At 44.4% G+C, this 24,339-nt stretch overlaps 2 protein-coding genes across 5 annotated transcripts in view; both read left to right on the top strand.

The window, feature by feature from the left end:
* The window catches only part of LOC6608570 (proteoglycan 4), a 35,026-nt gene extending 14,899 nt beyond the window's left edge, over nt 1–20,127 (top strand). For 2 of the 4 annotated variants that reach the window (XM_032716809.1, XM_032716808.1), the window contains 6 exons: nt 3,342–3,526; nt 10,092–10,752; nt 10,806–10,893; nt 15,727–16,164; nt 16,252–16,315; nt 16,384–20,127. In XM_032716809.1, coding sequence (XP_032572700.1) covers nt 3,343–3,526; nt 10,092–10,752; nt 10,806–10,893; nt 15,727–16,164; nt 16,252–16,315; nt 16,384–19,328 — 4,380 coding nt within the window. In that variant the 5' untranslated portion in view covers nt 3,342 and the 3' untranslated portion in view covers nt 19,329–20,127. Of the gene's footprint in view, nt 1–2,700; nt 2,883–3,341; nt 3,527–10,091; nt 10,753–10,805; nt 10,894–15,250; nt 15,393–15,726; nt 16,165–16,251; nt 16,316–16,383 lie in introns of those variants that run through there. The other 2 variants (XM_032716810.1, XM_032716811.1) reach the window with 2 other exon arrangements.
* Nucleotides 20,128–20,506: 379 nt separating this feature from the next.
* LOC6608569 (protein LTV1 homolog) lies at nt 20,507–22,237 on the top strand. The gene is made up of 2 exons (XM_002033267.2): nt 20,507–20,604; nt 20,664–22,237. Exons 1-2 carry the CDS (start codon nt 20,602–20,604, stop codon nt 22,134–22,136), a joined length of 1,476 nt encoding a protein of 491 aa, XP_002033303.1. The 5' UTR covers nt 20,507–20,601; the 3' UTR covers nt 22,137–22,237.
* Nucleotides 22,238–24,339: the final 2,102 nt, after the last annotated feature.

Here is a 24,339-nt window from a genome sequence, read left to right as displayed (position 1 = left end):
ATTAGGTATTTAATTTCAAACAATTCAACACTGAAAATAGCAGTGCTATGAAATCATAGTAACAAAATTCAACTTGACTTAGAACGAACTTAGTTTTTCTTTTTAATGTGTTAATTATAGATATATATATTTTAATGTATGAAATGATGAAACGTTTCATAAATAAAACATAGCTTTTACAACCATATTTTGAAAGTATCTCACATATTATATGTTAATTTTAAACAGCTAATGAATATCATACTTCAAGTATTATCCCATAGTTTTTTCTGCCTGTAGTTAATGGCTTAAACAGAGACGAGAATGTCTAACTCGCGAAGCTGAGTTTGCTTTAAAGTTAGAGCCATAAGCTGGCTTCCTAGGCCATTGTGCATAGCCATCCACCTTCGTAATTAAGTTGGCAAATTTGTGTAATGAGCTAGTGCAATTATATGTAGGGGCTGGCACCGTGTTGTGGGCCTATGCAAATGCCACACATAATTATAGTTTGCGGCCGGCTTTTTTTTATACTTTTGGTTTTGGTTTTGGCTTTGTTTTCCTTTTCATTTTCATTTTCCCTGCAGTGTTTGCCCACTTTGCCTGCTGAGCCGAATGGCGAGTGTGTGTGCTCATCTGCGAAATGCAAATGAAAGTCAAAGTTAATTTGTAAGATTTTCACGTTGAGATACAAGCTCGCGAGACCGCCGGCAAAAACTGCGTGACGGCGATGAGTTACTTTTGCGGATACCTCAACCGGGGAAATCAACGCCGGCGTTTTGCATTGCGACTTGCTTGCCACAAAAATGTGGCATACTTTCGGGCTGTTAACCAATTAGCGCTGCGGAAATTCAATGGATTCTTTAATGGCTGGTGGTGCTCAGATAAATGGCGAGGGAAACTCCAGCTACTAGTTAATTTAATTTAATACTTAATTAATTAAACAATATTCTTTCAATTTGAATTGAACTTTAATTTAGCAAAAAAACGAGTTAATGATGTTTCACAGAACACTACAGTTTTCATTTAGATTGTAATTAATGGTTGCCGTTTTATTGAAAGATACTTCAAAGAATTCCAAAGAACAACATATGGCAGTAAAATTTGCATATAATTAAATAGAACTTACAAAATAAATCTTTTAAATGCGCATTCTTTAATTTGAGTGTGTGAATCGTAAACAAACTTGACTCATAAACTATTTAGCAACCTAATTCCCTACCCATGCCCCCTGCTCAATTGAAAGTTTTAATGAATTTCGCCTTGGCATTCCCCCAAGTTCAATGCCAAAATCGCATTCATTTAGTGGACTGATCCCCCCATCTTATATCATCTATATGCCATCCAGACCACCAGTTCAGTCATTTCGTTTAATTAACCAACGCTCAAAACGAAATGAACATTTTGCAGTTGTGTTGGCTGAGTGCTGCTCGCTCATTTGTCTGCCCCAATCAACATCATCGTCATCGCGGTTTCTATCATCATTACGGGAGCTCTTCATCATTTCATCAAGTGGGGGGTGCACCCACGAGTGTCGACACGAATCCGCGGCTGCAGTTTCCATTTCAATGCGCAAAAAACGCTTAAACTGCAATTTGCGCTTGTTTCCAGCGGGAAAAAGGGCGGCAAAGGGGGCTCCAAAAGGGGCGTGTTCTCCCCCACTAATTAGCACATCAAATACTCTGTGCACACGGAACACGTTCGCATCGCGTAGTGGGTGGGTTTTTGTTGCCTGAAAGGGGTCAAATGTCAGCTCAACGCACAGCGCTATTTGGACAGCCCAACTAACTGGGTTAACTTGCTGGCTCTTTTGGAGCGCTAATCCCACGCTCGCAAACGCACTAATTACCACTTATAAATTAGGCTGCCCAAAAGTATGCAGCGAAAAAGGTGTCAACTGCATTACTCACCAGATTGATACATTTGAGTTGAGGTAGATTAGTTATTTAAAGCGCTTAAATAATACTACTAAATTAGTAGCATAAAACACTGTTAATATTACCTTTAAAATCGTAATGTTTTCAAAACTAATTTCTTTTCGTGCTTTAAAAAATATGAATGAAGTCTAGAGGCTGCCACAAGATCATGATTTTAGAATGATTGCTCATTTGAACAGTTCTCATTACCAAATGAATACTTTTTTTATGACGTACGTATGACGTAGACCCGCAAATATTTAACCAACTCATTTAAACCGTTCATAAATCAAGTTAGTGACCCAACATGATCTGCATGATGTAATTTAAATCTCACAACGTCTGTCTGAGTGCTCGGCATCCCCGAACTTGGCATGAATCATCCGCTCGAGAAGCCATTACTCACGTCCCATTCGTCCGGCGCCAAAACAAAGCCCAAGACAGTGAGAGGAGAACCATGAGCCAAAATCCATATGCACATCGACAGAGTCTGCAGGCCACACAGTTCAGGAAAAGGGGCAAATTCCTAGATGAAAATAGCTTTCCTTGAAATGCCTTTGGACCAGCCGCGATTTTCGATGCCAGCGATTCGAGGGAATCCGCCGAGCAAATGGAAAATGCATTCTGCTCATGCCGGACATGAATTTATTGGATGGATGACTCGGGATGATCGAGTGGGTTGACTGAACTAAGGATTTTTTTTGGCATCTAAATCATTGTGAATCACACTAATTCCTAATGCTTTGAGCATATTGTCATTTATGTGAAGTCGAAATAAATTCCTTGCTTTAATACATAAATCAAAAATTCTCTAGGCTTAACTGAAAATATTTACATAAAATGATTGATTAATTTAAAAAATTCATTACACATTCTATTGTATTCACAAGTATAGAGATTTTTTCCAAATTTTCAAAAACAGTATTGTAACTATTTCTTCACTTTCAAACTGAATTCAGTCTGTTACTTTTTGCCTTCTTCGGTTGACAGGTAACTATTTCAATTGCAAAAAAACTGTCAAGCTGACTTTTAATGTTTAGCTATAATTACAAAGTCAACACATCCAATTACCCAGTGTTCAATAAGTAATTATGTTTAAGATCCGCACAAATTTAATTAAATGCCACAACTTAAGGATTCTCTCAACCAATTTCCCTGTCACTCCGTCATTCTGCAGAAGACTGAGTTTTCCGCCAGTTTGTGGTGGCTTTTATCGCGAATGCAATATGACATTTAATTTCCCCCAGAACACCGACATAATGGAGATCCATTAGAGCGGTGTCGCAGGATGTCAGTGCAGTTTGAGTGACGGGTATGGGTTGAGTCCAGGGAAGTTCCTACGGAGGACTCCGATGGGGAAGAGAAGATACATATATTTCCATTGCACTAATATCGCTAATACCGCATACTTGCAGATGGCAATTACAAATAGTTTTCCCTTTTTTCCAGCATGTCTTCCGGCCTGATGTCGTGTGTGAGGGAAAACTCGCCGCCGCTGGAATCGGAGTTGGATGCCAGCTACTCCGGGGGACCATTGTCATTGCCGGCGGCCCACGCCCACCCGCACACCCATGGCGCCACCTCAACGCCCATCTCCAGTCCAGGAAACGATGCCCACCAGTCCCCGACCGCCGGTGAGTTATCTAATTGCTTTCATAATACCACCAACGAGCCAAGCCGAGCCGAGCTGAGCTAACAAAAAAACACATCCGTATTCCTATTCCTGCCAAGGAATTTCTCGTTGGTCTGCGTTATTAAATCATTCAAGTGCGGAATGTGGAATTATGAAATTGCCTTGGGGCCTTTGCTCTTGGTTTCCGGGAATCGCTTACAGTGTTGGGGATTTCTCTCCTTCACGTGTTCATCATTTCGGGAAAATCCCCCAGGACACGGGTTGCGAAAAAGGTTCTCGCTGATTGCCAAAGGCTTGGAGTTTGGTTTGATTGGCATCCCCGAGGGTTGATTGCAGGTTTTAGCCAGGACTTTATGGATGTTTTACGGGCTTTGAATATCTGTTGACCTTGTTTGGGAAAAGCCAGCATATTCCACGCCTTGAAAAATGACATCAATAGGGTACTTGGCAAAGAAAAAGTTACTTTGTAGTAGGTAATATTTGGTTTTGATACTAAATATTATATATTTGATATTAATATTTACCTTTTTCGCAAACTATTCGCGAAATATTTCTCATGGAAATCTAGTATTGAGTTTTATATGTTATATAGTTTGTTAACTTACAATGAATTCATTTTACTCGGCGTTGATTGCATCACTTTCCAGAGTAATGCCATCGATCATATGGAACGAGATTGGGCCTGTGCTCTTCCTTGAAAACTAAGTGAAGTATCATTGTTGCGATCGGTTTGCAGAGTTCACAGACGTGAACCCCTTTTGCAGATCCAGATCGTATGGTAGTTAGGAAAGTGTGTGGGTTGCATACCCAACAAAGCCATGTTATTGTAGACACCCTATACGAGCTGAGGGTATATGCGACTTGGGCAGACGGTTCGGTACGCACAGAGATGTAACAGAGTTCATGTGCTGGTTTGTTGGCTGTTTCGTATGTGCATAATTAGTGGGTTGTTTTGGCTTTCGGTTTGTCGACGCCAACTCCCCCTGAATCAAACACAGATGCAGATACAATGAGCCAGAGATAAAAGTGGCTGTAATACATATTCAGATTGAGCCACATCCACATCGTGCCTGCTACTGCACGAATCTATATACTTCAGTTCACATGTGAACTGGTCTTTGTCTATTTGTTTTCGTTGGGCTAGCCCTCATATAGCCACCGACAACTGAATAACTGGATAATGTTTATATAATTGTGGGTAATACTGCCTACACGTGCTAATTAACGCCCCCAACTTTCTACGGCTAATGCAAATGAACAGCGAATAGCGAATACAACCTCATAGGTTGGTTCTGCCTGCGGATTCGTAATGGGAATAGGAAGCTTTATCCATTTGGGGTCACCCCAACCGTGGTCGTTATGACAACTCCCACAAAGAAACCACATCAACAATAACGGACAGCACACATATTATTCACCTGTGTAAGTCTCAACATGAATAAATGGATCGATGGACAGTGGGTAAAAACGCATAAAAGATATTAGTTAAAACATTATTAATTTAAGAACTCAAGTAATGACAGAACGTCTTTGTTGTTTTCATTTGAGTTTTTTTCTAATGTTTAAATATAATTAACAACGTTGTTAAATGTTATTGCTTTATTCAAAAATAATACAGCATTCTCAAATGTGAATTAGTCATATAATCTTAAAATTATATTTATAAGTTTGATGAAAAACAGAACGTAAAAACTTTTAAGCATAATGTTTGATAGAATTAGAAAATCATTATTAATTGTTTATTTGTAGCTGTTGAAACTAGACACATTAACGCTGATTGCATAACACACTGATTGGTAATATAAGAGCGGTAATAAATATATTTTTTGAACAGCTCGCGGAAGTAGTAAACATACATGGGGTTTGATTTTTTGATTAGGCTCGTTAAATCGCATTTATGGCCCACTGTGCTGTTGTGCTGCTAACAGCGCTGTTAGCCGCTCAGACGGCTGGCAGACACCTGCAGTGAGCCAAGAAACGCTAATCAGTCCGAATTGGCAACACAACGCGGCCAATAAGCCCAATCCCGCCGCTGTCGATGACTCGATTCGATTCATTTTAGCCGAGTTCAGTTGATTACGTTTTTTTTTCTGTTTCTGTTCGGGCTTTTCGCTTCGTTTCGTTTTTCGTAGATTTCAATTTCAGTTCCCGAGAGAAGTGAGTATCATTTGCTTGTATTGTATTGTGTTGGGGAGTCTGTTATTTCGATTTCCATGGCGGTCTTTCGCGCTGTCCCATTGATTCAATTCATTCTGTGCGCTCCGCTCCACCTGAACAGGTGAGCAATTTCGCTGCCGAACGCGCCGGTTATTGCACTAATTGAATTGTCGCTGAATGCAATCGCAAGATTCAATCGAATCCGCAATCCCAACTCGCAATTTGCCATTCGCAATCTGCGAGCGATCAATCCGTATCCGAAAGATACAAGAGCTACAAAAGTCAACAAAGTTTAATCAATAATATCGGGAAAACATACATATCGAGTCATCGAACTAAGTGCAAACTTGTGTGTGCGCCGCTAAGTGAAGTTCAAGTAAAGCAGATACTTATGCCTAAAGATACATGCCATATTCTTCTAACTAAAAAAATACAGGCTTGTTTACAATAGGCAACAATCAGTAAAGTAAACAATTCGCGGGAATTGTGCAGTTGAATAAAACATCTGGCGCTATTTTGGGCTTTATGATACATATTTAAACAGGTAATAAAACGTATTGTGTTTTTGTGCATTTTTTGGACTAGAACGAACTGAAATTTGTGAAATATTTGAAATTCTGAGGATACTGAACCCAGTTTGTTTTGAATATGCATTTCAATCATTTAATTACTTAAATGAACCTAAAACGCCCGATGAGCATATAGTTTAAAACTATTTACACAATCGACCCATAAAACCATGGGCCATTATATAAGTTGACATCAGTTTGGAGCTTATCAAGCGATGATGATGGTTTGTTTTGGGTTCAATCTCCCATCTCTCCTCGAAGAAACCTCGTTACGAGCAGCTGCTGGGGGATTGGGCCTCTAATTGAAGTGCCACATGAGTTGTGTAATCAATTTGCTGCGTTGTACCGCCTGTTGTCGTTGTGATTTGTCGCGTTCGAGTGCGAACACCTCAAGTAAAAAGCACTACATTTCGGCCTGGTTAAAACTGATAAGCCAAGCCATTGGCCATTGGCAAGCAGACGACTGATTGCAGTCGTCGTCTTTTGGGCCACAGATTGGCGATAGGTCTTCGCTGGAATACGTTCTGATTGGCATTCGATCTTTAAATAAAATTGCCAGAAAATGTGCTCAAATACATTTCTTAGCACATTACACTCAAGTCAGTATGATTATTAGAAAAATTAATTTGACTTTATCATTAGCAAGTACTTATGAATCAGGCCATGCGATATATAGCGCTATATACATATCTATCTAACTAAGTACATCTATTGATTTTCCATTTCTTTGACAATCTTTTATAGCTCTACGACCAAGTTATTTATACTCATTGGCCACTATGCCTAATCTATATAGCCGCAAATGCAGCTTTATCTCAGCGTTTTTTGTGTGAAACAATTACGCAGCAATTGATTGAAAGCTCTGCGATTATTCGCCTTGTTGATGTAATTAATCATACGCCTGTTGAACTCTTTGACCAACAAAATCAACGAACCTTGGCTAAATCCATCGGCATAACATTCAATTCTCGAGGTTTACAGCATTGCAATTTACTATATGCACACGAGTAGCGCCAACATTTGAAGGCCTCGAGACTCGTTTCTATTTTTTTTTTATTTTATTTTATTTCTTTTCATTTAATTTTATTTTATTTTGCTGCTAGCGTTGTGCAATTCTTGGAGCTTTTGTCTATCTCTTTGGGGCTCGATTCTCGTTCAATGGTTTGCTATTTTTATTCCACGCAAGTGAACTCAGCACTTGTTAAGCGGCAAAGCTGCCCACATGGGGTGTTCCAAAGGGGCGGCCGCGTGCGATGTGGGCGTGGCCCACTTGACCTTACCCAATACAACAATCCCAAGAGCCGGAGCTGGTCGAGCTCACATCCGCTGGCTACAAAATGCTCAAGAAAAACTGGCAAAAAAAGGTCTCCAATTACTGCAATCGGCTAAAAAGTTGATTTGCACAATTTGCATGTTGAGTGTGTGTGTGGCAAGTCGATTGCTTTTGCCAATGATTAATTAATAAATAACGAACCCACAGCCAAACCTTTTTGGAATTGCAAATTCAGAATCGAATGGCAATCGGTGTCACTTGAACACCTCCAAAAAATCCCACGTGGGCAAGTCGCTATTAGAGCTAACATTAATACCCAAGGCATCCATCCTCCATCCGATTGCCAAATTGAAAAGACGAAAATCGCTTTTGATGAATTACCAAAGCCATGCCAAGATGCCAAAGATGACAATGACGCCAAGATTTCGCCCACATTCACGGAAAAAGCGAAACCCAAACCGATCACAGCGGCGGGCAAAGCCAAGTTGAACAATATGGGTGCTCAATAGACTTTAGGATAAATTAGAGATACTCGTAATGTATCCGCAATGCTGATGTAATCGGGATTGCCTCATAAAGTGAATCACAACCATGTCAGATTGAGCCAAGTAGAAACTTTTCAATTGAAAAGCTGGTTAATTAATTTAAGAACTTCAGCGTGTTGCAGAAGTAATGCCATTCTCGACTGACTCTGCTGACCCAATTAGGCATTCCATAAATAAACAATTTTCACTTGCTAAATGGGGTGGTAATGCCCGCCTTTGTTCGGTTAAAATTCCATTAGCCGTCGGTCCCCAAAGCAATTTTGGAGACGAACTGGGGCAGACAGCCAGACACCCCAAGGGGCAATAAATAGAATGACTTGCCACCGGGAGTCCTTGTGCCCCTCGAATAATTTCTACTTCTTTTTCCATGACTAATCAAGCGATGATGACCAGCCCCAACGCAGGTGAAATTAATCATTAAAATCGAGCCATCAGCGAAAAAACATAAATGAAGTAAGTAGTCGTACCCATGACTACACATGTGTTTGGCCATAAACAAATTCAAATACATATACATTTTGTATATATTGTATATATATATATAGTATCTTTTGCTGCTCGCGTGTCTTGGCCCCAAAACGTGACTGTTTTTTTTGATTAGAGGGGTCGAAGCTTTCTTGGCAGAGTTCATTTTATTTTGATTTTATTTGTCGAAATTCTTGTACTTCCGTTCGACGGCGTTCTTTTCTCTAATTAATATATGCACTTACCTACGCTGGTATGCAGACTTTCCACTGAGAATGATGGGTATTTGTTTTCGAAACTTTCATTTCTGGTAATGACACACAAAAAGAGTGAATCACTTTAGATGTTAAATATTCGGAGATGACTGAAGTGGAGCTTATCAGTACGCTTTACGAATAATGAGGTCAGCAGTTGTGGAAATGCATATCGATTCGATTATGAACCCATATATGAAATCCCAACTAATTCTTAGTATTTACTTTGTGTACCTGCAAAAAGTAATCATTTCTTTATGATCGATAAGAAAAAGTTCTTTTTCTTTCACCTGCCTTATCGGCCATCTAAATTGTGCAAACATTTTACGTCTACAGAAATCGAAGAAAAGAAAAAAGCTATAAAAGCTATTTAAGATAACTCAAATCGATTGATAAGCGTTTTTTATAACTCTTTTTTCGTTTTCGGATTTTTGTATGCAATTGTTCTATGTATTTCAAATTGTGTATATCGCGCAAACTTGAGATACGATATGACCTTGTCTAGTAAGCCGTTTTTCACGTGGTGTCCAATCGTTCTTATCGACGATAAGAAGCCATCCCTGTCGCTCTCCTAATCCCTGCATATTTCCCTCTCACTCTCGGCTAGGAACTTCCAGCAATTGAGAGTTCTTCAACTTTTGCCTATTTATGGTCATGTTTTTGGTACCATTCGCTGAGTTTTCCCTCGCTTATTGTTTACTTCTTATCGCTCATTTAGTTTTTTTTTTCGTATTTGGGGTCTTAACTTCTGATGAATGACAGAAGAATTCTATTAACAATCGATAGGCTCAACTGTGCTGAGTAAACTAGGAAGTTGACCACTTCCTCGGAAGTTACTACGAACTGTTTGAGTTATTTTTACGAAAGTACTGATTGCAAAGTGTATTTTGTCATCTCTTTAATGGAAATCCTTTATCAAATTGAATTTACTGAAAGGGGGGAAGGATAAGATTCCATGATAACGCAATTTCCATCGCTGGTAATTTAATTCCCTTTGCCTGAGTGTGAAAACCTAATCCCCAAGCGATTTTGCTCTCACTCCGGAATTTTTATGCCCGCGTGTCAATCTACTTGAAATCTTTAAAAATGAAATATTTTAAAATTTTATTATAAATATGTTTCAATTATTTATTAAAAAATTCCCATAACCTAAAGATAAAATGTATTAATAATATAATTTATTTTTGATGCTTGGAGACAATTGCACCAGCAAGCGTCTGGAAAGCTGCCATCACTTATATTTCGAAAAAAAAAAATTTTAAAAAAATGTTCTTATATTAAGCATATTTCTTGGTCTTTCCAGAGCATCCAAATCAGCAGCAACAGCAGCAGAAGCGTCGTCGTTTCCATCCGCTTCGCAACCTGCGGCGCATCTTTCGGCGACGTACGATCAATAGCTCAGCGGACAGTCCTGCATCCTGTCAGTCGCCAGGAGCCGGATCCTGCAACACCTTGCCACCGCCCGCCACCAGCAGCAGCAGTGAGAAGAATCTGCGCAGCGGGATCGCATCGCCACCAGGATCTCCTCTGAATCCCCAGCAACTGAAGGAGAACTACCAGACGCAATCGCTGCCCAAGTCCAAATCGTACGGCTCGCATCGCGATGAGCTGCTGAGTGTGCTCCTGGGCAAAAAGCGGGCCAGCAAACAGGACCACAGCCAGTCGGTTGCAGTCCAATCCGATTCCCAAGCGCAGTCGCAATCCCCGCAGGAAGCCATGTACCAGGCCCAGCGACAGCATGGCGGAGTGGCCGTCTTCCCCGATTCACTTGTCCTTAACCGAAGCAGCTACTTTGCCGAGCAGAGAATCCAACAGCGCCATCTTCGCAGCGTGGGGGACTCCTCGCAGGAACTGGAGTCCAGCCTAGGCTTAGGTTCGGGATCAGGATCCGGAGCTGGTGGCGCCGCTGACATCTCCGACAGCCAGCGAAGCCTCAGCGAAGGTCGCCTTCTGGATGTGGACGGGTGAGTTCATCTCCATTTCGCAGTTGCAGCGGTAGTTCAATCTCTGATTTCAGGGATTACTCTAGGGATACCCTGTCCCAGTCACATGACAGCGTCTTCTCCGAATCGGCCACAGCCAGCAGTCTATCCATTGTACTCAAGGTGAGCTACTTAAATATTTAATATGTATTTAATGTACATATGGAAGGAATCTATACCTTTTAAGGTCCCAATTCCCAGTTTAGTCAGCTTCTTTCGGCCCATTTTAATACAAATTAATGGCTCTTACTTTACAATAGGAAGTGATTTTACTTTTGCTTTTCAATGAACAAAGTGCACGGACTTCGGGTCACTGGGGGAATCCGCTTAATGTTTTTGTTATCTGAGCACTTGAGCTGCAATCAATCTAAATTGATTTTAATCAAAGTCAATTGCTGGCTTTGTTGGCACTCGTATCTGCATTGTGATGACCAAATCTTCTCTAGAGTCCATTGACTCACCATTTTTACAGATTGGTGGGGAAAACAGAACTTTGTTTAGCTGACTTATCTTCGATTCAGAACATCTATTAATTGAGTGTTTTTCCCATGGGGATGAGTTAAATAACTACCAAAAATGGTGGCTCCATTGGCTAGGGCTTATTTCCCATATCAGATTTCATCGTTGATAAAACTATTTAGCAACTTCCAAAACAATTGCAAACTGAACTAATTAAATCGACTTGAAACTTGTGCCAAATGAAAGTCCAAAATAAAATAGTCTGGCTAAGATGGTTATCTAATAGACTAAAACATCATTGCGAACTTCATTATCAACATTAATGCATAAGTCGGTTGAGCGTTTTTCTCTTCATTTTTTGAGTGAAAAAAGAAAAACTATTGCCAACGCACGCGTCTTGCAAGTTGCAACTGGAAACAGAAACCAATGTTAGATACTGCACTGAAAGAAATATATTTAAGCAAGTTTAAATATTTCAACAAATTAAAATCTGTGCTGTCAACGAATCAATTTAGCATTCAGCGATTTTAATCGATTTTTAGTTCTTAGTTCAACAAATGTTTCCCAATATTGATTCATGTTTTATAGATTAATTGTTTATAGAATTACTTTACACTTAAGTTGTTCATTATGGCTTCTTAATTGACGACCCAATATTTTCTTTCTGTGCACCCATGCAGTAAGTCGCTCCATCACCCGCCCGCCACTTTTCCCCCCCTGGAACTCCCACTTTTCCCGGCTATTTTCCTCCACTGGCAGCGCGTGGCAATTTGCGGCTTCTTCTCCCGGCTGTCGGCTGTTACTTCTATTGCTTCTTCGGTTTCTGGACAAACGAGTTGCCAGCCCGATGGTCGCTTGGCCGCTTCTTGTTATTCCACTTTTTTCCACTTGGCCAGTGCTCCTCCAGCTACCCGCTTTTCACTCCGCGGGCTCCCAGCTTATTTGCCAACCTGGTTAGCAAATAAATCGCATTTCTTTCTGTTTCTATGCTATTGAACTCCTGCAAGTTTTCCGCTAAATCAGTTTGCATCGAGACTTTAGCCAGTGAAGACACACGATTTCCACGATTCCCCGACGCCGATTGCTATTTCGAAACCGACTCCGATCCGCGCTATGTCCACGATCCTCGAGATTCCTGGACTCTAGCCAAGTGAAAAAGTTACTGAACCTGCGATTTAACGGTCCAACTGGGTAACTGTGGTGGAGATTGAAAGAACTGCGATTCCTAGGTTGTCGGATTAATTGGTTAGACAGGCGGAAGTACCAAGTGCGGGATAGATGATTGAACTTTAACTATTAGAAGATTAGATAGATTTTTGAATATATACTTTGCCAATTGGTAGTAAAGTTTTTTATCTTCTTTTCCTTGAATAAATCCGTTGAGTCTGCAATCCTGGGAAGGTGGGTATAGAAATCTAGAAGTCTTCCTAGTTCCTTCGCCAGTATACACATTTTCTAAGACCATTCTGTCCTGTGGCTCCCTGCTAATCCTCCAGTCAGCCGAGTTGAGTTGACTTGGCGACTTTTCTCTTGAAAAGCTGAAGAGCAGGTCGGAAAACGAGCTTAGGTCTATAAATATTTACCAAGCGATGTGCAGATGTGATCCCAGAGTCAGAGCCATGCAACCAGTTTGATGAATTAATTGCGGATAAATAGAAAGAGAAAAACATCTACACGATGGCCATAATGGAAAGACTAAATGACAATGCAGTGGAGCAATTTGCAGGCGGCCACCCGATGATGACTGGTGGAGCGGGGCGAGCATTTAGTCCGGACGACTTGGAATGACAGTGATATGGTAACACGGTAACACGCATTAAAATCGCCTGGGAGCGAGCTTGGCCGTCATCGGACTTGGACTTGGATGTGAATGGGGATGTGAATGGGAATGGGGATGGGGATGGCGGATTTGGATTCGGATTGAGGGGGGAAACATTTCACATGATCTGCGCTAATTGACCAACTCCAAAGCACTCCTGCCCAGCTTCCCGACACTTGATTTTTCATTTTCGGCCTACATTCGTTTGCAGCGACATACGAGATCTGTGGCACTTCCCGTCTGGTGGGCCTCACTCCCAGATATTACGTAATCCATCCAGTGCTTAATTTGCCTAGCGCACAGATTTCCGCAACCATTAGGAGCACACTCTGGTTCCCATGTACCATGTCAAATCGTCCTCGACGCATCCGCGTTGGGATTTTAATTGCATTTCTTCGCACGCCGATGGGCGCATTCTGGAGTTGGCGAAAAAATGCGGACCACGTCCATATCGGCTGGCCACTTCTACTGGCCAACTCCATGGCCCCACTTTCCGCCACTTGGGTTGACAGCCGAGGAGAAATTGATTCGAGGCGATTTGATTTGATGTGGCGTTGTGATGCGATGTGATGTGAGGCAGCCGGCGGAGCAGACTTGGGTGAGAGTTTTGGAGAAGGGTTCTTCAGTGCTCACTGGGAGAAAGCCAAGCCTAGCTTGGACAAAGTGAAGCTAATTAAGTAAATCAATAATATTTAGAAAGCATTAAAGTAGATGCAGCTTTTATGATTTAGGTTAATTTAGAGTATGCATCACTTTCAAGACAAACATTTATAAATTACTGTGTCGGAACTACTCATTCTCTTTTCTTAGACATTTATTATTATGCAGTTCTTTGAGCTATAAAAGCCCGGTAATAAACCCACTGCCTTGTTTTACCCACATGCGCTATTTGTATGTACCAATAATAAAATTAAATGTCCCATGCAATTGCAATTGGTCTACATAAATATTAAAGATTATGGCCGAAGTCAGGGTCAAATCACGTTAACCATTTGCCGATCGGGGCTACCAGTGGTAAATGTGCACACTTTGCTGCATTTATCCCAATTGCAGATGGCGGCCATTTGTTTGAGCCGCATTTGAAATGCAACTCGGACGGCGCAATGATGCAATTGCATTTAATTCAAAGCGATTGCCGTGTGCCTCCCACTTGGCCAACTGTTGTGCCCGTTCTCTGGACGAAAAGAGTCGGATTGCGGTAATCAATGTTGGCGTTTGTGTGTGGCCATGTTGGGAGCCGACTATCCACTAGCGACCGGTTCCCCCTGCTATCTCCTCCTCCAACGTGAGTTGGCCCACTCGCCAAGTGGGCCAATAAATCAGTGAACGTGACGACTGCTCGAGTCCGCTCCGCGATTTTCCTAGTCAAAGGCGAAGTGGAACTTGGCGTAGAAGTGGCCATCCGGTGCAGGTAGCTCAGGTGGAAAATGGGTTAAGGTGCGCAGGACAACTACCTGCAGGATACACGAAGCACCGCGAATTTCGCGGAATTGAAGCAGCTGTGAAAGGTTATGTAAAACTATGTTTTCATTAAGTGTGAATTCACTATATTAATAGGATAAATAGGAAAAATAAAAACAAACACATGTGTCCTAATAATAACTTAATTATAAATGTAGAATATCTTTTGAATTGGGTATACCTCATATATATGTACTTAGGGATGCAGGCGCCACGATTTATCATCTTGCAGAACATTGAACTCGCCCCCAAATCCCCATTTGCAATTGTTTAGCTAGAATTGATGGGCGAGGTCTTTAACCTGAACCAGCCCAGCACTTAATCCTCGAGCAACGAGCTCCCAAAAATAGCATCCCCACCAGAAATGAGTCCAACAGATGGCGACGTCACGCGCCGCAAACATTGATAGATGAAACAACATGGGTCACGAAAAAGCGGGAATTCCGGAGTTGGAGGAGGGATTCTTTTTCGTTTTCGGACTCGTTGTGTTTACTCTGTGGACAGAGTTCGAGTCCCTCGAGTCGTACCCTTGAAATCCGGTCGAGAGCTGACAATAAACAGATCTTCTGTGCCTGCCCTGCACCAATTGTGTTCGTCTAGGTAAAAAGCAAATGCGACGCCATTTCCATTTCCATACCGATTCCCATTCCCATTTTCGTTTCATTTTCATTTCACTCTCGAGATGCATCTGCATCGAAATCTTCAGTTGCACATTGCACTTGGGTGTCGTCAGTTGCCGCTGCTCGAGTTGAAAGTGAAATCTTTGAGATCGCGTGATCCTCATAGGCAGAGATATTTCCATAGTCATATTAACGTCACAATGGTAGCCGGAGGTGCGGGTTCTCTCAGGGCGCAGTCCAATCCCTTCCAGCTTTCGTTTGCGGTAAGAATTCGTGAGGTATTTTTGCAATCTTTGTGGAATCGCAGGCTTCTTTGGTAGCCACAGTTGCCCAGCTTAATCGGGGATTACCCATCCATCAGTCTTTTGAAGTCTCGTCCACGCTGTGAGGCCCACCAAATGATCGACTTTAAGCAGAATCCCTTCAAGATGAAGCTGGGCGGCTCTTCCATGGGCGAAAGTCGCCTGGGACGCAGTTGTCTGCGGGCTCGTTTCGTTTTCCGCTGGAAAAGCTGGGTAACCCAACAGAAATGAAACCATGAACCACTCACTCCATGCCCATAATAAACATTATAATCATTATAAATATCCATTTCAGGCGGAACTCACGGATGTCCTGCGCAAGCGACGCAACAGGCCAGATGCCTCTGACGAGGATTTGGGTTTGCCCCGCAGCCCGGCTTCTCCACAACGGAGGGCAGGGGGTGGAACCAGCAGTCGAAATACCTCCGGAGTGGGTCACCAGTCACGGGGTCACCAGAGCGAGGTGTCTTCACTCAGCTTGCACAGTGTCAATAGTGCCGAAGTGGAGACGGAGGACAGCCAGAGCTCCCATCAATACCGTCATCACTCGCGCGTTTCCACCAGCTCATCGATCTCGATGGGCTCGGATATACTGCGATCACATCACGAGGACGATGTGGACGCCGTGGGCGGAGAACGTCATCGTCTTTCCCATGCGGCGGCCAAGCACAAAATGGCCATCAGGCCTGTGAAAAAGAAAGGACCCACCAGGCAGCACCGGATGACATTGGAAGTAAGTGGATATAACATGGCGCCCACATGGACCATGTGAAAATTAGTTCATATTTGTAAACGTTTGAATATTATAATTATCTTTCAGACTTCCATTCCGGAGGCCAATGAGGATGTGCTTAAGATTAGCCCTGGGTTAAGAGCTGTCCATGGTAAGAAATTGGAAATATATTATGTCGGCTTCTGGCTTCCGACTAATCTCTTTAATACCAATTTTTAGAAGCAGATCTCAAGATCAAGACGCGCTCTTTGCCACCGAAGACTCTAACTGCCATTGCACCACCGGTCCAGTCTAACGCCGCCAGCTCGGTGACGACCAAGCGAACCAATACAATCGAGCAGAGCTCCACCATTACCAGCACCACTAAGACCACAAGCTCGTCCTCCACGACATCTCAGATGTTCGGACTTCGAGGTCTGACCAGCAAGAGCAACGCTTTGCTGGAGAATCGCGGAGAGTCTTCCACGGATGGGGACGACTTCCTGGCCAACGAGCGGGAGAAGGAGAACGAGGGTGGATTCCTGCGCCGTCTGATCCACCGGAACTCCAAGAGATCCATAGCCAGGGCCAACGACGGAGTCGAGGATACGGATTCCAGCCAGAGTGTGGCCAAGAAGCTGCAGATCTCAACCTCCTGCTTGGAGGCTGCTGCTCGGGATGCCGTTCAAGTGCCGGACAAGTCACGCAGTGCCACGTCGCACGAGCAGCACATCCAGGAGACGCGACAAACAATCAAGCGGGAGATTCACAACGAAGGCAAGCACGGATTGAACGCCATGGTCAGTAACTACGGTGTGCATCCACATCCACCCACGGCATTAAAGCCGAAATCAGGTCCTGCCGCCAGGCAGCGATACATGCCCAAGGAACTGGGAGCTGCTCCGCTGGGGAAGATAACCTCGGGCAACGATGTGACCAACTTGTTGTCGAAGAGCTCGCGGGGCAACGACACCTTCCAGTCCACCACTTTGGTGCGGGAACAGCAGAACAAAGTGGAGACCTCAACGCATTTCGGGAGGAAACCAAGGATTGTGGGCTTGAGTGCCTTCCAGCAGAAGCTATCGCGATCCAGTGACTCAGTGGGCCAGCACTCCAGCTCCTCCAACTCGTTGGAGACCAGCACGGATGAGCCCTCGCCCCTGTACTACGAGGAGAAGCAGCGCAAGACGGTTGAAAAGTCCCGCAGCTTCCGAAATTATGAGGACGAGGCTGTGGACTCCACGGCTGTGCACAACAATATGCCGAGCTTGCCGGATCTGTCGCTAAGTTTTCGCGTGCCTGCCTACTACAAGCAGCCGCCACAATCGCCCTGTTCGCCGATTTCCCCCAACGCCAAGTGTGTGTCACTGGGATTCGAGATCAACGACAACAAGTTGCTGCAGGCCCGAGCTGAATCCACGGGCCAGTTGCCATCTTCTGCGAAAATCTCACCGCAAAAGGCCACCCCCACAAAGCTTATATTGAGTAGTCCGGGTTCAGCTGATATCTCCAAGATCGAGGAGAACATTGACCTTATCGTGAAATCCCCTCTGGTGAACGTCCTAAGGAAGTCCGGTAATGTGGCTGATAAGCTGCCCAAAGAGCAAACTACTCCGACCAAACAGCGACCCAAGCTACTCGACTTGGCAGGAAAGATGACAGCTCCTGCGGCGAACCCAAGTCCCAGCCCGGCAAGTCCGTTGACCAAGAGTGCCAAGCTCTCTAACAGTCCACCCACCACCCCGGCCAAAGGGCAGGGTTCCTCCAACAGCAGTCGTCGGAATTCCAGCCACGTGGAGAATACTGGTGAGCCGGAGTTCATGAAGATCCAGCTGAATCGCGTGGACCAGGCGCGTCTGCACAACAAGACCAATCACTTGGTGCTAGCGAAGAACTTCAAGTCGCCCACGGAGCGGAGTCAGAGCAACGATGATCTCAGCTTCCGACGGAACAGTGGCGAGAATCTGGCGGGAATCGAGATTGTGGAGCACCCTCAGCCGAAGCCTCTAAGCCCGGCAATCAGGCCGACGACACTGGAGCCCAGCTTGAGCAGGCAATTGAAATCCGTTAGTGCCACTAGTATGAGGAATAGCTATGGAAGTAGTAGTGAAGGATTAGCCACTCCAGTTACTCCAGCCACTACACCAAGCACACCTAAAAGCAATGGGTTTTCGAAAAGTATTCCCACTGCTCCCAAGAACGTAAAGGAAGTTAAAGATGCCAAGGAGCCAGTTAGCCCGAAGGAGCCAGTGAAGAGCAATCGCCTTTCTCTGGAGGATCGCAAGCGGTTATTCCTTAGCGATGAGCGAACGAAGTCAGTGGAGCAACGCAGGAAGTCCATTACCAAGTCAGAAAACACTGCTCCACCCACTCCTTCGGTGATTCCAGCAACACCCGCCATTCCAGTCACTCCGGTAACTCCCACCTCTCCCGAAATATTCGAGGTCAATGGCAACACTTCACCCACCTCCAATCCCGTGGTGTTGCGCAAGAAATCCTTTGCTAGCTGCAACGGCAATCCCAGTCCCTCCAAGGACGATCCCACACCCGAGCTGATGAAGGTCTTTGCCCGCCGTTCACTTAAAGTGAAGGATGACGACGTTGTGGCTGTGCCACAGGTACAACCAGCCGCTCCAGTGACCAACAGCAAGAAGCTGTCGCCCAGTGGCAGCGGAGGTCAGAGCGTGGATAGCGACAAGGAGAACCAGTCGAACAGCGAGGAGAAGCTGGACAAACTGGCGCCCAAGAGCGAGCCCCAGGCGACCCATCACCCCAGCACCAATCGCAATTCGGTTGCAGACTTCCGCAATCTCAACAATAATAACAATAACCATCAGCAGCAACAGAAGGTGCCACCAAAGCTGGTCAACTACCTGCCCCCCATTAAGACCAGCAATCAGGGCCGCAATAGCCTGAATAACAATATCAGCAATGGTAATGGGAGTGCAAGGCCCGCTGCTGAAAAGTTTTCCCTGCAACTGAAGCAGGCTAACCCGACAGCAACTACTCCAACGTCTCCGGCAGCAGCAGCAACACCTGTTGCAGCACCAACTGCAACGTCTGCAGCAGCAGCAACAGTAGCGCCCAGTAAACCCATCGAGAGATCAGCCACAGTGGGCGAATTCAAGGGAATCCACCAGAGACGCGCCGAGTGGGAGCAGAGGGCCAAGGAGGCGCTAAAGTAATCGATTACTTATTTGGGTTAACCTAAATACTCCGCCGACCAGACTGTACCTAGCCTAGCTGCAATCCAAGTGCTTTTGTCTAGTGATGCGCTCTCCTTCAAGCAAATAAAGCCAACTGGGAGGCAACAAATAATCAAATTATCATTATAATCGTTAGCTTAAAACCTGTAAAGAATCGCAAATGAAATCAAAGTTGAGGGCGCCGGACTGGCGAGGTCATCCAAAGACAATAGCGACCTGTTCGGGTCCGGTGCCCGAAAAACTCGATAGGCAATAACTATATACCGATCTTCAAAAAGTGACTAGATTATACTTATTTTTAGTCTGTTCAGAGTATCGCTTACTATTAAAAGCTACTAGGCTTCGATTCGAATTTGTTCTGTGCATGTCGAGAAATGTTTTCAAATAAACTAAATTACACCTATTAATTGAGAGTCAAGAAAACTGTAAGGACTGTGAGTATAATTACGCGTAGCAAGGAGCCTGATATTCGAAACATTTGATTTACTTTAAGTTGATATTTTGCAAGCTTTTAATTGGTAGAAGAGATTGATTTTACTATCTAGGCTAACTATTATTACATATTAGTATCGTATATGTTTCGAAGACCTTGTTTATGTATAATCTTTAGAGTCTGCCGAGATTACAGATCCATATGAATGTAAACGTGTAGAAATTTAATCATATTCACACCCAAGTGTATGTAAAACATTGCGAGTGTACAATTGTTTTCGAAGTGTCAAGATTGTAAATGTACATACAACAAATAAAAAAGATTTAATAAATATCCAAGTACAAAGTTGTGTTTCTATACTTTTTTAAGAATTGGGAGATTTGTACAAATCAATTTTAGCAACTATTAATGGTGAATATAATTTACAATAAAATGGAAAAAAGTTTCAGTTCGCGGTTCTTAAAATTAAATGTTTATAATATATTACACTTAGTTAATCTTATCACCCGAAACAAAACCATAAACTATTGATTTCATGGAATGAAAAATATTAGAACTTGGCTTTTGTTTAAACATGAATCATTTTATTAATCTGTAGATCTGAAAGAAAATTTGTTCGCACACGTTCAATAAATAATTTTCCATTGGCGCCTTTTTTCGATTTGAAGTGTGCGTTGTTCAACACTAAGCCCAACTACGCAGTGGAAAAAAACAGTGTGGCCGTAAAGCAGAAATACAAAATCCCTTTCTGGGTGGCAGCTCCAGCAGGCACATGTGTTTCTCTGTATTTACAAAAGATTTTCCGAAAACAATCCAATAATGGTGCGTAAAACACTTCTAAACTGGGTGAAACCTATCTCACAGGCCATCTTCCATTGCAGGTTAAGGGCAAGAAGCCGTACATTGACCGCAAAAAGGCGGTCACCTTCCATTTGGTGCATCGCAGTCAACACGATCCCCTGGTGACCGATGAAAATGCTCCGCAGAGGGTGCTCCTCGAGGCGGCGGCGCGCCAGCAGAAGCCGAAGGATCCAGAGCCACCCACCGATCCCGCCCAGCGGCAGGAGGAGCTAAAGAAGTTTGGTATTCACTTCGACGATGACTATGATTACATGCAGCATCTGAAGAAACGCGAGAACGACGTGGTTTGGGAGTTCATTGAGAATCCCAATCAAGCGAGAAAGCAAAAGGATAGCGAGATACCGGGCCCTGCGCCCAAGCTAATGCTACCCAGCTCGGTGTTCGCCAGCGAGTTTGAGGAATCCGAGGGCATGCTAAATAAGGCGGCTCCGCAAACCTTACGTCTGGACTGGGATCCCGATGTGGTCGCTGCCCTGGACAGCGATTGTGAGAACGAAGAGCTGGAAGATGACTTCGTAATGCAGGCCATGGCTGAGGGCGACTCCGACGACGAGGAGTGGGATGACGAAGATGGGGAGGAGCAGTCCGACATGGACTTCGATTCCGATGACCTAAACGAGGATGAAAATGAGGACGAACTAATGGATCGCTTGGCACCCCTGATGCGCGAACGTCGCTTTGACGACGAGGAGCTCAAGTCGCGCTTCACCGAGTACTCCATGTCATCCAGCGTAATTCGGCGCAATGAGCAGCTGTCCCTATTAGACGATCGCTTCGAGAAGTTTTACGCCACATACGATGATCCGGAGCTGGGTGACCTCGCTCTGGAGGACATCGAAGGCAACTGGCACCAGAAACATCCCGTTGTGATGCAGTGCTTCCAGGAGTTCAAGAAGAAGGACAAGAGCATCGAGTATAACAAGGAGTGGGATCGCGAGCGCATCGAAAAGTATCGAAATGTGGTCGAGGGCGAAGAAGATCCCACGGAGGAGCTGGTGGAATACGAGGTCGATGACCCTAAGCAGAAGAAGTGGGACTGCGAGTCTATCTTGTCCACCTACTCAAATATCTACAATCACCCGAAGGTGATCGATGAGCCGCGACGCAGTCGTCGTTCCAGTGCAAGCACAAATCCAGCTCCCATTCAGATCGACCCGAAGACAGGCCTGCCCACAAATGTCCTGCGCGGTGGGGTCGATGGCCAACTGACAGCCAAGGCGCTTGCTAACCTGGCCGATGAATCACCCGCTGCCACTGGGCCAAAGTCACTGTGCGCCAAATCGGTGCTCTCCACATTAAGCGTTCTGTCCATCAGACCCAAGGACGAGACCCCCGAGGAGAAAAAGGAGCGGAAGCGCCTGCTGAAGGACTATCGCAACGAGCGTCGCATCGAAAAGAAGGCCAACACGGAGGCCTTCAAGGAGGAGAAGAAGCGACAGACGCACGTGAAGATCAACCAGCGAACCAACCAACAGGGAGCCTCCATCGTCTAGCTTAAGTTTCCGGCTCTGTTCTCTAGGCTTAAATGTGAAATGTATACACAGGCGTATATGTTAAGTGATATCTATAAACGATCGATTGGATAAACGACAAACTGTTGCCGTGATTACGGGCATAGTTCACCCGAACTCAATGCATTAGCATTAGGAGTTGGAGACGGCCCGGGATGTCGCCTTCCGTTGGCGTCATCGTCGGTTGCCAGTTGTCAGTCGACCATTAATCAAAGTGGCTGACTGTGCCGCACGCGCCGAGGCTATAAACCACAACAACAATGCCACATCGCGATACCCTGGAAAAGAACGCAGCGAATGTCCTGCCAGGCGGCAATTAGCCCCAACTGACTAACTGACTGGCTGGCTGACAACAAGTTTAGTCTAGCGATTTGCGAGCTGCTAAATAGCTCGACGTGCGGACATAAAGCGAAATCCACAGCGAGACAATCGAAGTGAAGCGAAAATAAAATAAACTCCAATTCATTGTCAGTTGGCGAACAGCAATGCCAACAACAAGAATGCTATAACAAAGTGGCTTTTTACCCCGCCACAAGTCCATATATACTATTGAGCTAGCAGTAGCGCCTAGCTACATCAACTATATGCACGACATGTCTGTGTCAGTGCGCTACTATATATTAAAGTCGGTCCTACAAACGTGATTTGTATTTACACAGTCATATAGAAATTTCCCACGAGGTTTGAGGCCGAGGGGAGCCCATTCAGGCCTCGTTTCCAGCCCTTGGGCACTTGGTTAGTGGCAGGTGGGGATTAGCCTGGTGTGGCAGTTGTTTAGCATTTTGGTTACTTTGTGGAATTTTCAAGTCAACTCGCATGCACCTCGTTGGAAAACCCAACCGATGTCAGTCGACAACAAAATGCTGGGGATATTAGATATATAAGTATACTCTATAGATTCAAAAGATCATAGTTATGAAAAACCATAACTGACCTTTAAAATTTAGAACTGTTCCACCACTTATAATTACACATGTGTACAATGATTATGGTAATGATGGATTTGTGGCAGCTATTGGAAATTACATTTGATCACTCCGCTGGCGGGTGTGGGCATGGGGATTAGAAAATCCCAAACACACTTCCAGCGAACCCAACACCAATTTGCAAGCGAACCGAGGGCCCATGCCCGTGCCCATGCAATCGTCCTTCCAGGCCCCCATTGCCCACAACAGGCGGGACCCATTCCGAAGCCAACTCCCCATCGCTGTAAGTGGAAACCCGTTACAGTTGGTTGTCGTGCCTGAGCCTCCGCAGAACGTTGGGGATTTTTTCGTATGTCGTATTAAAGTTGGCAAGGCGAGCGGCCAAGAAATTCGCGTACTTTCACAGCCCAGCTCAGTTCCGCTCCATTCAGTTTAGTTCTGTTTAGTTCCTGAGCGAAGGCGAACGGACTCGCGCGCGTCGTTCCCGCAGCGCGGTAATTCCCCATATAATATAATAATAATATGTACATATCTGAATAATACGGCCTGGGACACGATGGGTGCACGTTGGAGTTCGCGTGAGGCGTGGCGCTGAAGTCGCGCAATTTTAGGCCGTTCTTTCGGGGAAAAACCAACCGAGAGCCATTAGTGAATGCCACTAACTAACTACATAATTAATGTAATTGCCGTAGATCGAACATCCTGGTGTTTATGCATATAACAAAATGCGGCGGCATCTTGGGGCATTTTAAATTTCCATTAATTTCAATCCGAGCTGGATCTTTGAACATAGCCGCCACAAACACCACGCAGGATCCACGGCATTAATACAAATGGCTTCCATCCGAAAGTTAGTGCGTGTTTTCAATCAAAGTGAAGTCCATCATTCAGTCGAATGTGTAGATAAAGTATCTGTGAGATCAACGCTACACGAGACATGTGGTGTGAGTGATTTAGGCAAGATTCGTATCTGTGTGTGTCCACACCACTTGGGGACGGGCCTGGCCCAGCCGGATACGGTTCATCTCACGATCTGCATACAGCCGCACTTCTATATACATACCCGAGATCTGGAAGTGGAATTTTTAATTTGCGCGAAAATACCCATTGCCATTGCCAATGTCAGCCGTAGAAAGTAATTTATAGGAAGTGGATGTCCATGCAATTATGTGTGTGCTGCTGGCCAGGAAGCCTGCAATTGAAACCCTCGATCTGTCCATCTAACCCACTGACCGTCCGCCCGTGCATCTGGGAAATCC

The sequence above is a fragment of the Drosophila sechellia genome, chromosome 2R, assembly GCF_004382195.2.
Source record: "Drosophila sechellia strain sech25 chromosome 2R, ASM438219v1, whole genome shotgun sequence".
Classification (NCBI taxonomy): Eukaryota; Metazoa; Arthropoda; class Insecta; order Diptera; family Drosophilidae; genus Drosophila; species Drosophila sechellia.
This window is presented reverse-complemented; position numbering and strand designations above follow the sequence as displayed.